Source organism: Hemicordylus capensis, chromosome 6 (genome assembly GCF_027244095.1).
Source record: "Hemicordylus capensis ecotype Gifberg chromosome 6, rHemCap1.1.pri, whole genome shotgun sequence".
Taxonomy (NCBI): Eukaryota; Metazoa; Chordata; class Lepidosauria; order Squamata; family Cordylidae; genus Hemicordylus; species Hemicordylus capensis.
In genome coordinates this window covers 9,950,235-9,967,054 of record NC_069662.1, presented here as the reverse complement: position 1 = coordinate 9,967,054, position 16,820 = coordinate 9,950,235, and the positions used below count along the sequence as shown (strand labels likewise).

Sequence of the window (16,820 nt, the reverse complement as noted above, 5' to 3'; positions counted from 1 at the left end):
AACCTGTGGTGTGCCCCCAGCAGGGCAACCTCTTCATCCATCTGTTAACATTGCAGCTAACTTTAGCACATGAGTGCAAGAGCTGAGCTTCTGAATTTTGGCCAGCTCTTTGCTTTTCTTATAAGTGCACAACTTTGTTGCACATGTGCTTGATTAGTCAGAATGCCAACCACTGTTTGGAGAGTTTCTTCTGCCACACCCTAGGCTTTATGATTCTGGGATATTGGTGTAAAATCTTTTGCATGGACTGCCATTAAAAAGTGTTCCAAACTTACCGTTGGCAGAAGATGTCTCTGGTGCATTGTTATCTGGGGTGAAGTGAGCAGATGGTATGACTCAGTATTCTTTGATCTTCACAGGTGATCTATTTATTTCCAGACACAATTAAGGTGCCACTTCTTCACTCTGTAGCTCTAAACATCTTGGGATCTGGGTATGTTAATAACCACCACCTCCTGTAAGTTCCTTCCTTGTTGCTTTGCAGAACGTCCAAAAGAATAATTTGTTATTGTGTGGCTAACAAATGATGATGATGATGATGATGATGATGATGATGATGATGATGGGTGGCAACTACCACCCCACCCACTTTGGGAGGTTCAAACAAGTTCAAAATGGTTCAAATCAAACCCCCCAGTTTGGTTCGAATTCAAACCAGCTGCTCGAACCTAATGGCAGGTTCGGTTCGCATTCCAACCATTGAACCAAACCAGTTCAAATTTGAATTGGTTCAAATTCGAACGGGTTTGCACATCCCTAGTCCAAGTAGGGACCAATAGGGCAAGGTGCTCTCTCAGGTAATGGGCCCCAAGCCGTTTAGGGCTTTAAAGGTTAAAGCCAGCACTGAATTGGGCCTGGAAACAGATTGGGAGCCAGTGTAGCTGACTGGCACAGTGACATAATATGATCAAAGCACCCATTCCCAGTTAATAATCTTGCATCCCTATTTTGTACCAACTGCAGTTTCTGGGCAGACCCACATGCAATGCATTGCAGTAAACTTAGAGAGAGGTTACCAGGGCATGAGTAACTGTGGCCAAGCTATCTCTATCCAGGTGTGGTCACGGTGTATCAGATGGATGAAGATGGATAGATATCAAAATCTATGGTTCCAGATGCTTTGAACTTGCTTGTTGGGGCTCGGGGTGGGGGGTGGGGGTTTCTACACAGTTGTGATGTGGGGGGGTGATAAATGGGGTGTCTATAAAATTGTTGGATATGTATTAAAACTAAATTGTTGGATGTGTATAAAAATTAATGAGAGTTGTCTCAACAAAATGGTTGTGTATGTTGGAAAAAATGTAAGAAAACTTGAAATACAGCTGTTGATAATAAAGAAAGGTTGTTCAAGCAAATTATAATGAAAGACACCATTTGCTACAACAGAATCAACGATTAGTCATCCAGGCACTGACCAGACTTAAACCTGCTTTGTTAGTAGGCATGTGCCTGAAACGTTTTGGAGGCCATTATGAAGGTCTCCGAAACATTTCAGCACTGGGGGTGGTTTCGGCATTTCGGCGCCGGCGGGGGTAGCGCTTTAAGGGTGGGGGAAGGTGTACTCACCCCTCCCGCCGCATTTCCCCGGCTGGTGTGTTGTTGTTTTTAAGCCCCTCGGGGCGGCAGCGTTCCTCCCTGCTGCCCCATTTGCCCCGTCAGCTGGAAGTCGTGAGTGCGTGTGCGCCTGTTGCGTGCGCGTGAGCACCCTTCTGCCATGTGTGTGCACACTCACCACTTCCGGCCACTTCCGGCCAATGGGGCAAACAGGGTGGCAGGGTGGAACGCTGCCGCCCCGAGAGGCTTAAAAAAAACAATGCGCTGGCGGGGGAAATGTGGCAGGAGGGGTGAGTACACCCTCCCCCTCAAAGAGCTACCCCCGCCGGCACCGAAGATTTCCGTGCACATCCCTATTTGTTATTATAGTTTGGCTGCTTTATGTTCCCTCAGGCCATGCCCTGGCACCCAATGGACTTGGTTACTGAGGATTAGGTGAGACATAGGATCATCAAAGTAGGTGAAAAAGGCCCTACTCCCGAGGTCAATCAGAGCATACAGATCCAATTCTGCTTAGGTCCTAATGACAACCAGCTTGCCCTGCACTGCTTCTAAAAGGGCTGCTGAGTGGGTTGCTTGGCTTAGTGGAAAGTGCTGAATGGAGGCCATCTTTCAGTAAACATGTCACTGTGCTGCCCTGAATGGAGAGATACACAAAGAATGCTTCTCTCCACTCTCATAATTCCTTCTAGGGACCTAAACAAAGCAACTGCAACATGCCAGTAGGAGGAGCAGAATTAAGCTAATAATCAGTTTAATAATAATAATAATAATAATAATAATAATAACTACTACTACTACAATGTTCAAAGACGATCCAAGAAGCCCTTGAAATTGTGAAACAGCTAATTACAGCAGTAGCAAAGAAGATCAGCTGATATGATGTTCGTGTACTGCAATACCAACAAAATTTCCTTTTCTATTCAAATCAACATTGGTTTTATCAGAGTGTTAATGGAGAAAAATTGGATAACATGGTGCAACAAGAGAGGGAACAGCTACTTGGGGTTTGGAGAAACATTTGGGACAGCCCTGTTGATTACAACAAGAATGCAGAATGCATAAAAAAGGTTGAGGGGAAATTGGATGGAACCAAAATGGATGACTTGATAATAACACCCCAACTGGTTGAAAACCAAGCAAAAAAGATTAAGAATTGGACAGGACTGGGAATGGATGAAGTAGCTTTGCCATTTGTTATTGATCATTCTAAAATACCACCCAGTCTCTGTCCCACTAAACACTAGCAGAAGATTCTGTTGACATCTGGTGAACATAATTGCTTCAGCACATCTGCTACCAATGGTGCCCCAGGGAGCCCACCAACTTTGCAGAAGTGATTGTCTCCCCATATAATTATAAAAATCATTGTCATTGAATCATCTGATCAAGTCTCCAACAGTTTTCCAGAAGAATTTAGGAAGAAAACCAGAAAACAACTATGTGTTTCTATGTACCATAAGTGGTTAGGGCAAAGGAATTAGAGACAAACAGCCTGCCAGGTGGAAAGGCAGAAAGGAAAGGCTTTTCCTCCATTTACAGATCAGTGATTATTTACTAGCAACCAGTTGCAGCACCAGGAAAAAAAAGTAGGTGGCAAAATGCACTTATGGGAGGGCAATCTGTGTCCTACATATTAGATTTTTGAAAAAGACATGGGGGTCAGGTGAGGGAACACACCACTTTTAATGGGGGGCACGTGCCCACACTCCCCCCCCCAGCTTCTCTTTCTGGCAATCAAGGCATGCTTTTGTCACCCAGTTGAGCTAAAGTCAAGAGTAATATGTGCGCCTTTAAGAAATGCACTGGCAGAGCTATTTATCATAAGGTGTGGTTGATTTAAACCAGGCTGATGCAAGAGCTACTGTGATAGAGAGACGGGAGAGTCTATATCCAGAAGAGAACCTTGCTATGAGGATTGTGGAGTCTGTAATGCTGCTGCTTCTGCTGCTCCCTTACATGGCATTTGAAGGACAGCCAATTCAGTGCATTGGGAAAGTTCCACTTCATACTCCACATGAGTGGTACCAGCCAGGGGAAATCCTCATTGGTGGAATCACTTCTCATCTCATTAACATTGCCCCAGAACTGTTGTTTGACACCCACACTGCTTCTGGTTTCCAGAGCTTACCACTGTAAGAATGATTTCTTTCAATTGAAGTTTTGATTCAGTTTATTCTTCATGTTTATATGAATACAAACAGATGTTTGAAGAGCAAAGAGAGAGAATGAAAGATCTGTATATGAGAAATATAATGCTCAAAAATTATACCCAATCTTTGGTTATGTAGCGGGGACACCAAATGTGTCAGGTTCAGTCCTTAATACCCTGGTTATGGCTGAGAATGATCCTCCCCTGTCTGAGACCATGGACAACTGACACACCAGTCAGCACAGAAAATTCTGAGCTAGATGGATGATGAGTCTCATTTACTGTAAACTATCTTCATCTGTTAGCTGAAGACATTATATCCTAGTAGATTGCACATGAATCCAAATGTATTCATTTTAGAAGAGTGTAGGTAGCCTCCCCTGCCCCTTAAGCTGCACATTTGGGGCATGTACCACCTTCATATAGTTCTATATTGACTGGACTGAACAAGATCTGAAAAGCAGTTAAGGGCATCAAGTGCTTTTGTTTCTAACATATATCAATAAATCGCATCTTTGCATCAAAGAGCCCCTGGTGGCGCAGTGGTAAAACTGCCGCCCTGTAACCAGAAAGTTACAAGTTCGAACCTGACCAGGGGCTCAAGGTTGACTCAGCCTTCCATCCTTCCGAGGTCGGTAAAATGAGTACCCAGAATGTTGGGGGGCAATATGCTAAATCATTGTAAACCACTTAGGGAGCTTTGGCTATAGAGCGGTATATAAATGTAAGTGCTATTGCTATCTTCCATTGTGACTGTTCATTTCATCTCTCGAGTTCAAATGGTGGTTAATGACTCAATTAGATTAAATAATCTTACTGTGCCTTTCTTATTATAATGCTTTCATTCATTTCATTAGCTTCGTTTCAGGTTTCTCGCATACTCTCTAATTCGGTTAACTTTTACCTCTTTACTACTTCTTGCATTCAACTGTGCTTTGTCCTCTCCTCATACACAGTGATGTCCCTATTTCAAATTCTACCATTTTCAAATACCATATTCTACCATTTTCAAATACCATATTGCGACATTTTGGCATTTCTGTGTTAGTAGTGCTTATTTGAACATGTTATTTATATACTATATGTTTCTAAGTTTTCGTTATAGAACTGTGTGAAGGTGTAAACTGTTATTGCAGTGTAAATATGTGCAGTAGTGATTTTCATTGACAGGGAGGCTGCAATGCAGCAGCAGGAAAGTCAGAGAAACTGTGCTTAGAATGCAGGAAGGGGGAAGACAGAGAGAGGGAAAAGCCATTGGAGAACCTTTGTCGATACATTTCTTAAAGACACACATATCACTCTTGACTTTAGCTCAACTGGGTGACAAAACATCTAACATCTGCAGGACGGTTTAAAGTTAAGAGGCAGGGAGAAGGTGAGCCAAAGGCTTGGAGAAAAAAGGTATACTCAACAGGAAAGACTTCTCCCAGGAAGTGGGAAGCTTAGTGGGGCTTAGGTAGAAGCAGGAGTAAATCTGATCTCTAAAGGAAAACCATTACCTGTGTACAGAAGGACCTAAGAATCCTCAGAAGGGAGGTTGGTCAGAAACAAATTATCCAAGCAAGGCACTCCAATCCCAAGGTGGAGAAAAGAAACAAGGAAGGAAATATAACTGTGTATCACCACAGGAATGTTAACGCCTTTGTCAGTTATAAATTACAGGAGTTTATGACAATATCATGAAATCACTATTCTTAATTACATCTAATACTTGAAACCATCACACATCAAGAACTTGTGCCACATCAATAAAATCTGTTGTAGGTTTCTGTGTTTCTTCATGTCTGTTGTTTTGTGCTTCTACAGCTGGGCAATGGAGAGACGCAACTTGATAATTCACAGATACAAAAACAGTGGAAATTTACCTATCCATGATTCCTGGGTGGCTGGAAATGACCTCTCAGGTCATTTCTGTCCACCATTTTGTTGAACAAAACCATTTTAATTCCTGTGATTTTTCATGATTTTTTGGTGGAATATTGGTAGAATTGGGGTAGGCATTGCTGGACACCTGGAGACCTGGAAAGCATGGCACAGTATGTTATTTCACTTATTTCTGCCTCCTCCCCATGTTTTTGCCATTTTTGACCCCAAGGACCCTAAACCCCCAATTCCCATTGACCCAAGTTCTTGTTATCCATGGTTTCTTCATCCACAGTTGTAAGCAAGTATAGAACTCATGTGGATAATGAGGGTCACCTGTATTTCAGTGTCAACAAGGAGTAAGATCAGTTAATTTCTCTCCCACATCACCAGAAGAGATATCCCATAAACCGAGGGGGATGTATGATTCTGGTCTGAGATCCTTCAGAACAGATCTGAATGATGGCAGCAGAGATACCCAGAGATGGGCAGATCCTTACATGTGGTGGTAGATTCACATATTTACCTGAATTCAAGAACAGTTTTTTTCAAAGTTCTTTGCTGTTAGAAAGTGGGAAATGCCTTTAAATGCAGAGCTCTTTCGCTTTCAGGTAAATACAGGTATAATCTGCTTATATTCATATAATAATGTGCTCTTTATATGCCATCTCTAAAAAAAGGTTTTTCCTGGTCAAGGGATGTATTGTCAAAAGGAAAGAACATGGAAAAGAATGTACAGGTGAAACTCGGAAAATTAGAATATCGTGCAAAAGTCCATTAATTTCAGTAATGCAAATTAAAAGGTGAAACTGATATATGAGACAGACGCATTACATGCAAAGCGAGAGAAGTCAAACCTTAATTTGTTATAATTGTGATGATCATGGGGTACAGCTCATGAAAACCCCAAATCCACAATCCCAGAAAATTAGAATATTACATGGAACCAAGAAGACAAGGATTGAAGAATAGAACAATATCAGACCTGTGAAAAGTATAAGCATGCATATGTATTCAGTACTTGGTTTGGGCCCCTTTTGCAGCAATTACTGCCTCAATGCGGCATGGCATGGATGCTATCAGCCTGTGGCACTGATGAGGTATTATGGAAGACCAGGATGCTTCATTAGCAGCCTTCAGCAATTCTGCATTGTTTGGTCTCATGTCTCTCATCCTTCTCTCGGCAATGCCCCATAGATTCTCTATGGGGTCAGGTCAGGCGGGTTTGCTGGCCAATCAAGCACAGTACACTGTATACTTTTCAGAGGTCCGATATTGTTCTATTCTTCAATCCTTGTCTTCTTGGTTCCATGTAATATTCTAATTTTCTGAGATTGTGGATTTGGGGGTTTCATGAGCTGTACGCCATGATCATCACAATTATAACAAATTAAGGCTTGACTTATCTCGCTTTGCATGTAATGCGTCTGTCTCATATATCAGTTTCACCTTTTAATTTGCATTACTGAAATTAATGGACTTTTGCACGATATTCTAATTTTCCGAGTTTCACCTGTATAAGCAGTAATCCCCTGGTATTTGTTGAAGGAAAATTGAAAAAAAACAGGCCCAAAACCTTACACACAACTTTTCATTTGTGTCTCTTTTCATTCAGACTTGTATTCCAGGCTATGGACAGCTCGATGTTGAAGGCACAAAGAGATACCACACATGTGCAGTTTCAGAAAGAAGCAAAAAAAAAATGGCATTGTTTATCTGTTCTGTGTGTACAGAGTATGATTTCAGCTAAAGAATGCAGATGATTTTTAAAACCAAACTGCAGAAGCTCCTTTAACATATAGAGGCCTTTCTTATGATCCGTGAGAAGAGCTTGAGGGCAGGTGCTGGGGAAGGCTGCTCAAACTTAACTTCTCTGCAAATTATCTGTCGGTCCTTGCTGTGTGTGTTCCCTGTACACCCAGACAATCTTCTGCTGGCCCAGGCACTGTGGAGTGTCAGAGGCCAGGATGTGTTGATCCAGCCTCCAGAAATCCTATATTCTACTGCACACGTGCACAGTGCATTGTGGGAATCCCAGAAGCAACAGGCAGGCACCTGTCTCTGCTACAGCACCGGCTAAAAGCAGCTGATGCTGCTGACAATTGAGAACATGTGGCTAAGGATGCTCTCACTCCCTTGACCTTGTTTAGGAGGCTGGGCCTGCAGGCGGGTTTACCGCCAAAGCACAGCTGGGAATGAGCATGATCCTGGCAGTCTAAGGACCAGCCAAAGTCGGGCTTGGCTTCCTTAGCCTGATCTTCACTGTGCATGAGAACAGCCTCGTTACTGGGTCTGCCCAGTTACTGGGTCTGCCCAGCAAAGTTATCCATGACCCATTTCCCTTGATTCCAATGAGATTAATTCATGACTGTGTTTAACAGAGTGTGCCCTAACATTACGATCATGTTCCTAAAACTCATTGAAATATAATGAATCAATACTGTGTTAAAATAATTTATGAATTGTAGTATTTCCCCATGAAGCTAAAGCCAATTATATTATTTGCAGGATCGTGACAAAGTTCTACCAGCATGCCCTGGCTTTGGTGTTTGCCGTCAATGAAATAAATGAGAACCCTGAGATCTTGCCCAATGTTACTCTTGGGTTCCACATCTATGATAGTTACTACAATGCAATTATGACTTACTATACAACTCTGAGTCTGCTATTCAAATCAAATCACTTTTTTCCTAACTACAAATGTGGCATTCAGAACAATCTGATGGGAGTCATTGGTGGACTTAATTCTGACACATCTTCACGAATGATGGAGGTCTTAGGTCTTTACAAGATTCCACAGGTAGGACCTCAGTTCATGAGTGTTTTTGTGAACTCCTCAGAGGCATTTCTCTAGCCACTGAGTTAGGTGGCATATCTGGCATGGTCAAGGAAGGACCTTTGATAGATGCTACATTCCCTCAATTATAAAAATGTTTTTTATTTTTTAACAATCAAAAAGAGAAGCTGTACAACCCTAACCCCCAAACTCAATCCTAACCCTAACCCTAAATGGTTGATAAAACCTCCCTATTACCATTACCCATTTCAGGGAAAAAAATCATTTCTTTATTAGCATCATGTAGAAACTACATGTAATTTTTAAAAAACCAATCTGAAGTTACATTTTTACTAAGCCTGAAATACTAAAGAGAGTAACATATACAGATATACAGAGAAATTCTAGTTCTAACCAGGAAACATGTATGATGAAAGAAAGAGTTAGCTACAACAGAACTTACTTTGTCCCTTCTTTGCTAACAACTGAGCACCTTTTAAAGTGTAATTCTACTATATATCAGTACACTTTATTTATTATTATTAATACTACATTTATATCCCATTCCTCCTCCAAGGAGCCCAGTACATGGTTATGTTTATGCTCACAACAACCTTGTGAGGTAAGTTAGGCTGAGAGATAAGTGACTGGCCCAGAGTCAACCAGTGAGTTTCATGGCTGAATGGGGATTTGCACGTGGGTCTTTCTGAGTATTCAGTAGAATACAGTAGAATATACTGTATTCTATCGAATACAGTATCCTGCATTGGGATCCTTCAAGAACTAAGGCAGAGTAGAAAATAAGTAAATACATACACCAACCAATAGCCACAATCCAAACACAAAGATAACAACACTTTAGCCAGCTGATTTTAATTAACCTAAATGAACATAGGGCTCATAACTGCAGTTAAGGCTAACTGGAGTTAAAAATCCTAACTCCAATTCACATCAACAAACAGTGGCAAGCAAAACTCTAGTTTCAGGACATCCTAGCAAGCTCCACAGCCTGGCTGTGGTCAAAGTGTCACCACATCAGCAAAGTGGCTGTCATTGGCCACAGTCTCAAAGTGGCCATGTCCTTCACGCTTCACTAGCTTCCTTGGGCAGATGGCAGCTTAACCCTTTTGTAGTGATCAGCCACCCCTCCCCCTAAAGAGTTAACTGGAAGTGAACCCTGTCTTGACTGACAGACTGGTGAACTCTAGGGCTCAGCCAATCAGCACACCAGGTGGGTGGGACCTAGAAAGCCATTGGCAGGAAGAAGAGACCTTCTTTGTTAGAAGGTTATTGACTGGGGAGGATAGCTAAGGAGAGCATGTGACCAGGAAGGAGGGCTGCAGGAAAATGACTCTGCATGTCCTGGAAAGCCAGGAGGCTTGAATTCCCAACCATAGTTTGGTCAAGAAAAAGAAGCCTGAGCTTTGGCTTTGGGAAGTTTAGTCTAAGGAAAAGTTTGTTTAGTCAGACTTTGCATTAGACTTTCTTTGGCATGTGTTTTGTATATCCCTGATACTGTTCTGTGATTGCTTACCTGTAACACAATTAAACTAAGAAACACTATCCTACGCCCATCCAGCCAGGGCATTGCAAAAGACTCTGTAATCATTTAAGTGTGCTTTTGCATTTTCCTACATCCCTGTTCTTTGCAACTGGGTAACCAAGATTTTTTAAGTGTGCTGCCCCAATATCATTCGGGGTGCTTTTTGAAGTATTCTTGTGACCTACTAAGTATTCTTAACTGTATATAAAAGCTGAGAAAGCCTCAGATGGAAGCAGTCTGTGGGGCTGGAAATAAAACTGTTTTTCTTTTTGTTCTTTGCATTTTAAGAGCCTCTCCGAGTTGGTTTTTAACTCAGGAAGGGCGGGGGGCTGAAAGGGGATTTTTCTCTGGTGCAAAATGCATCTCAATGAGAGCTTGGCCAAATTAACAATTTAACTCCCGGTGCCAGCAGCAGGCCAGGGAGGAAAATTTGAAATATACACTTGTTAGCAAGAAGGAAAAGGTGAATGGGAATCTTTGATCACTCCAATTCCTGTTCAGAGTAGCCTGTAGGAGAGATCTGGTGGCAGCCTTTTGAACCTACCAAAATTACAGAAAAGTTTTAGGGTCTTTTCCTAGGCTGGCAGCACAACAGGGATGATTCGACATTTCTTTCCCACATGTGAGCTTGCACTGAGACAAAGGCTTTAATCCACTGCACCTTTCCTCACTCTGCCACTAGCTATGTGCAATGGAGCAGTTCAGGACAGGAAGAGAAAACTGTTGCTCTTACTTAAGAGGAAGCCCATTGAACTAAATAATTTATTTCTGAGGAATCCCAGCAAGCCTGAAAACTGTTCCGGAAACTCAGCAAAATAACTACTGTTTCATGAAGCACATAAATGTGTTGAGCCTGAAAGGTCAAGATAAGATCTGAAACAGGCTGCAGCTGGTTGAAGGGAGCAGCTGTTTTTCTGAATTTTGAGAACAGTTTACAGGCTTTCTGGGATTACTCTGAAGTAAATGATTTAGTACAATGGGCTTCCTGTTAAGTAAGAGTGCATAGGATTGCAGCTGTAGAAGTGTGGCTTGCTTTTAGAGGGGTGTGTGTACACAAAGGATATAGAAAGAATGGTTTTACTTTACTGGGATGATTAGACCCCCCCAACCAGGAGGCTGCAAGCAGCCTCCTGGGCTCGGGGGTCTCTCCAGGATGCCCCATGCACTCATGTGGGGCATCCTGGACTTCTGGGGGCTGTGCACCCCACGATCCCCGCAGCCCCCACCGGCTCCATAACGGAGTTGGCAGTCTTGTGGGTGGCCAATTCGGCTGCCCAGGGCTAACTTTTGATCATCTGCGGGGAGTGCAGGCTAAGCCCACTCTCCCCGCAAACCCCCTTATGGCTCTTCACACTGATCATGTGAAGAGCCTTGTTATCATGCTCAGCTGGGTGACCACACCACCCAGGACAGACTAAAGAGGATTTGGGGGGGGGGGCAGGGGCTGTGGAGGCACTGGGCTTTGGGCACAAAATCCAGGGGTAAGAGCTCCTCTATGTGCCATTGAGGAAACCTCTGGTCCCAAATGAAGTTTGTCGTGGCAAACTGGAGTTAACTTTTGAGGCTTAACAGGGGTTTTGTGCATTCAGTCATTCTGCAGTTAAAAGCTCTGGCAGCTTTAACTGCAGCTAAAATGTACATGTGAACCAGCTCTTGGAGTTAAGGCACTTTAATGTGTTGCCTTTTTTGTTTGTTTTTAGTTGTCCTATGGCTCGTTTGAATCAGGAAATCATGGTAAATCTGATTTCCCTTCCTTTTACCGCATGGTCCCCAATGAAACCCACCAGTACCTGGGAATTGTGAAGTTACTTCTCCATTTCAGATGGAAATGGGTAGGACTCCTGACTATGGATGATGATGGTGGAGAACATTTCTTGCAGGTTATGGAACCCATGCTTTCTGAGAATGGAATCTGCTCAGCCTTCACCCTAAGAGCTTCCAAAAGCAGAAAATATAGCATAAAGGAAATGTATTATGATACTCAGAGTATGATGCCAGTTTTTATGTCAAGCAAAGCAAATATATTTGTAATGTATGGCGAAACTTCATCATTTATGAGGTATGCAACTCTTGTGTGGTGGATAACAACAGAAATTCCTAGAACAGATCCTGAGTATTGGGACAAGATCTCTGCAGGAAAAGTGTGGATTACAACAGCACAGATAGATTTTGCATTCCATGTCTTTCAAAAGTTTTTTGATGTACAAATGTTCCATGGTGCTATTTCCTTCAACATTCACTCCAAGGAACTTTTAGGTTTCCGAAAATTTCTTCAGATTATCAACCCTTCTAAGATAAAAGGAGATGGGTTCATCAACTATGTATGGGAACAGGCATTTGACTGTTCCATTCCAAATTCTAATACACCAGCAAACATCTATGACACCTGTACTGGGGAGGAGAAGCTGGAGGATCTTCCTGGGCCTTTTTTTGAAATGAGGATGACTGGTCACAGCTACAGTATCTACAATGCTGTCTATGCTGTGGCACATGCCTTGAATACCAAGTACTCATCTAGTTCCAACCACAGAGCAATGGATGGTGGCTGCAGACTTGTGCCTCAGAAGGTGGGACCCTGGCAGGTAATCCCACCTCACTGCTAAATATCTATTGTCTTGACCAGGGTATCATATGGCCATATGATGTGTAGCAATCTGTCTCAAAATGGTACCACATCTTTATATAGCAAAGACAGATATTTCTTGTCTCACATCCCCTTCAAAAGCTCCTCTTCCTTCCTACACTTCAAAGTAGGTAGGGTTGTTTTTACTTTGGACCAGCCCCAAAGTAAAAAAGCACTAAGTAGCTAACATCTGGGTCCTACATAACTCATCAGCTGATGCTATCACTTTGTAGTTGCTTCTAATAAACTCATTACCTTCCTTGGATTGTTGCAGCTTATGGACCATCATGGCCACCTACTATTTTGCTCTTCCTTATTAGATATCAGTGCCATAAAATTTCAATGTTTATAGTCTAATTCTGCTTTCCATAGAGCTCTACAAATTTTCTCATTATAAATATGAACTGATCAAGATGCTTTGATTCATACTTTCACTGTCTTCCTCTATCAGATACCAAAGCCTGGTCTCTTTCCATTGTTTTGAATGGTAAAATAGCTGCATTAGTAAGTCATAAAATAGTTGTGTGTGTGTTTTGTTCTCCTAGAAGAAAATAATCTAAATCTGTGCACAGTATGAAAGAGGTTCTAAAAATATCACATAGAATATGCCAATATTTTACAGTTCTTTCATTCCTCTTTTTCTTTCCACCTAGCTCCATTCATTGCTTCAACAGATCTCATTCAACAACAGTTCTGGAGATAGAGTTGCATTCAATGAATATGGGGAATTAGCAGCTGGATTTGATATTACTAATTTGGTCACTTTCCCAAATAACTCCTATGTCAGAGTCAAAATTGGGAAGCTGGACCCTGAAGCTCCTCCTGGCAAAGTATTCACCATTAATGATGACAGAATCCAGTGGCATAACAACATGACTCAGGTGGAAATATAAAAGCATTGTGTGTCCATAAAAACTTAATAGTCATCCACTAAAACAGGAAATCAACAAATTGATGCAGAAGGAATAGAAGCAGAGTTTCACAGAAAGCATAATTCACCGTAACATTTATTGACATAGCATCTTATTGCAACTACAATAAATATATTTATGTTTAGAGAAGTAAATTATTTTGCAGATTGTGGACAACTTGGTAGAGGCATACTGTGATAGCAATTCATGGAATAGGATAAAAAGTTATTACAGATGTTGGATTACTAAGTAATCGCAGCTAAAAAAAACCACTGTTCCTTGAATTTGTCTGTAACACGGAACTGTGGGTTTTTCAAAATTATAGGTGAAGCTTTCTGTTACCTCCTTTTGCTTAAGAATAAGAAGACAGTGGAGGGGAAGAAGAGCATGTGGCTTTTTTCAATCTACTAATTCCTATTATGACAAACCATGGTTTGACGCTGAGTAGTATGTGGCCTGTCTCACAAACATCCAAGCACATCCACTGGAATGGTTGGGTTTTAGCTTTACGGCTAAGCCTTTCTTCACCAAATGTATGATTAATCCATTTAACTCATAGAGACACATGCTATGAGAGCAGGTTTATTTCCATTTTGAACAAGAAAATTACTGTGTAATGAGTGACTTCCTCATTGGAAACAGGTCATGATAATAATAAATGCAAACTCTATAAATGGCATTTCTGAATACCAAGGGCTGACAGAACACAATATAGATAATATTGTTCAGCATGTCTTGCTTGTGACCTCCTTGGAGGCATTTAGCTCCTGCTAATGGAGCAAAGATGTTCTTTTTAAAGTGGTGGGTCTCATATATTTAGCAGGGGGAGAGGAATTGGCCCCATCCAACCCCAGCACAACATCCCTGCAGTGGCTATTGCTGGTATCTGTGTTATGTTTCTTTTTAGACTGTGAACCCTTTGGGGACAGGTGACGATCTTATTTGTGTATTATTTATTTTCTTTGTAAACTGCTTTGAGAAGTTTGGTTGAAGAGCAGTATATAAGTATTCATCATTGTCGTCTTTGTTGTCATTGTTGCAGTAGTAATAGCCATTGAGTTGGTGGCACATCTGCTCTGGTCAAGGAGGGACCTTTGATATTCCTGACTTTCTGTCATACATATGAATTTAAGTTTTCTAGGCAATGAATATGACACCTGTGAGTTCAAAGATGTTATTGTCCCATGACTTGTTAACCAGCAGATTGATTGTACAGCATAATTCCCAACACTGAAATATTTTCTCAATGCTAGTTCCCTTTTTATTTTATTTTTGGCCCTAGGATAGGTGCCTCCTCGATCTCTTTGTAATGACAACTGCCTTCCTGGTTCTAGCAAGAAAAAGAAGGAGGGAAAGAAATTTTGCTGCTATGATTGTGCTCCATGTCCAGAAGGGATGATCTCAAACCAGAAGGGTAGGACACATACAGTTAATAAATATCTCTCTATATTATTCATGGATCGGGACATTTTCTCCCAGGAGCTAGGGGAGTCCTTACCTGCCCCACCACTTTCCCCCCACTGGCGCGCTCCCCAAAAGCATTGGTGCAGGGCTGCATTGTACCTCCTTGCACCCCCATTCAGCATCATGATGTAAATTGCCAATGCACATGCATAGTTTTTGTGTAAACATGTAAAGCTTAGTAAGGAAAAGCAGCTTAGGATGGGCTTCAAAATATGTTGATTATTTATTATCCAGTTCTGGGCTGGGCTGTTCCTTGGTTTATTGTACTCCTAAGAACACCTACTAGTACAATGGAGAAGCATCCTGCCTAGAGAGCAGGAGGTTGTTGGTTCGAATCCCTGCTGGTATGTTTCCCAGACTATTGGAAACACCTATATCGGGTAGCAGCAATATAGGAAGGTGCTGAAAAGGCATCATCTCATAGTGCGTGGGAAGAGGCAATAGTAGCCCCCTCCCGTATTCTACCAAGAATACCACATGGCTCTGTGGTCACCAGGAGTAGAAACTGACTTGATGGCACGAACTTTCCTTTCTTTAAGAACAATTATAATACACGCATATGTTCCTCTTTCAGACATGGATTACTGTATTCTTTGTCCAGAAGATCAATATCCAGATCAGGGCCAAGATCGATGCATTCCCAAGATGCCATGTTTCCTCTCTTTTGAAGAACCTTTGGACATTATTTTAGCATTCCTAGCTCTTTTCTTTTCTCTGGTCACAGCTCTGGTGCTTGGAATATTTATAAAACACAGAGACACTCCTATAGTGAAAGCCAACAACCGGAATCTCACCTACTGTCTCCTTTTTTCCCTCTTCCTTTGCTTCCTCTGCTCCTTGCTTTTCATTGGAGAGCCAAAAAACGGGACCTGCCTTCTCCGACAAACAGCTTTTGCCATCATCTTCTCCATTTCTGTTTCTTCTGTTTTGGCCAAGACTATTACAGTGGTTGTGGCTTTCATGGCTTTCAAGCCAGGAAGTGTTTTAAGAAAATGGGTTGGGAAGAATTTGACACATTCTGTTGTCTTTTCCTGCTCCCTTGTTCAGGTAGGCATTTGTTCTGTCTGGCTGGGCACTTTCCCTTCATATCCAGAGTCTGACATGCATTCACTGTCCAGAGAAATCATTGTGGAATGTAATGAAGGTTCAGTCACTTTGTTATACAGTGTCCTGGGCTACTTGGGCTTTCTGGCAATTGTCAGCTTTGCTGTGGCCTTCATAGCTAGGAAGTTACCAGACAGTTTTAATGAAGCCAAGTTTATCACGTTCAGCATGGTGGTCTTCTTTAGTGTTTGGTTGTCCTTTATTCCCAGCTACCTGAGTACCAAAGGAAAATATATGGTGGCTGTCGAGATCTTCTCCATCTTGTCCTCCAGTGCTGGGCTACTAGGATGCATTTTTACCCCCAAATTGTACATTATAGTATTGAGACCTCATTTGAACAAAAGGGACATACTAATAAGGAGAAACTAGTAAAATATCCAATTCCTCTGATAGGTCTGTTTCCTCTGATGAGTCTATCAAATGTGTCTTTGGGTTTGTGGAATGCCTCATCTCTCTCCTTTCACAATGTAGCAATCCAGCCCCATGGTTTACTGGAAAGCTGGACAAACAACTCTGAATATAGTCTTTGTCTTTAATTCTGTTGCACCAAATGTGAAAAGGGTCTTGCCCTTTAAAATATATATTTGGTAAAGTAGAATAAACTATAAATCAAAGATTGGAGTATATAACATTGTTTGATCTCTTTGTTCTTCAAAAAGGTATTTAATCTCTTGAAACAATAGGCATTTTGTGAATCTAATACAACAGATTATGAGAACTTTGATCTTCTGATTTAAGGCACAAACTATCTTAGTGACACATCCAAACATCCCCACAGACGAGCGCTCTCCATCACAGAGCCGGCAGGGGCTGCAGGGATTGGGGGCGGA

The 16,820-nt window shown here is 41.8% G+C and overlaps 1 protein-coding gene across 1 annotated transcript; it reads left to right on the top strand.

The window, feature by feature from the left end:
• Positions 1-412: 412 nt before the first annotated feature.
• On the top strand, positions 413-16,466 carry LOC128328862 (vomeronasal type-2 receptor 26-like). Its single transcript, XM_053259014.1, has 5 exons — positions 413-433; positions 8,078-8,369; positions 11,589-12,470; positions 14,710-14,836; positions 15,461-16,466. Exons 2-5 carry the CDS (start codon positions 8,208-8,210, stop codon positions 16,357-16,359), a joined length of 2,070 nt encoding a protein of 689 aa, XP_053114989.1. The 5' UTR covers positions 413-433; positions 8,078-8,207; the 3' UTR covers positions 16,360-16,466.
• The last annotated feature ends 354 nt before the right edge of the window (positions 16,467-16,820 follow it).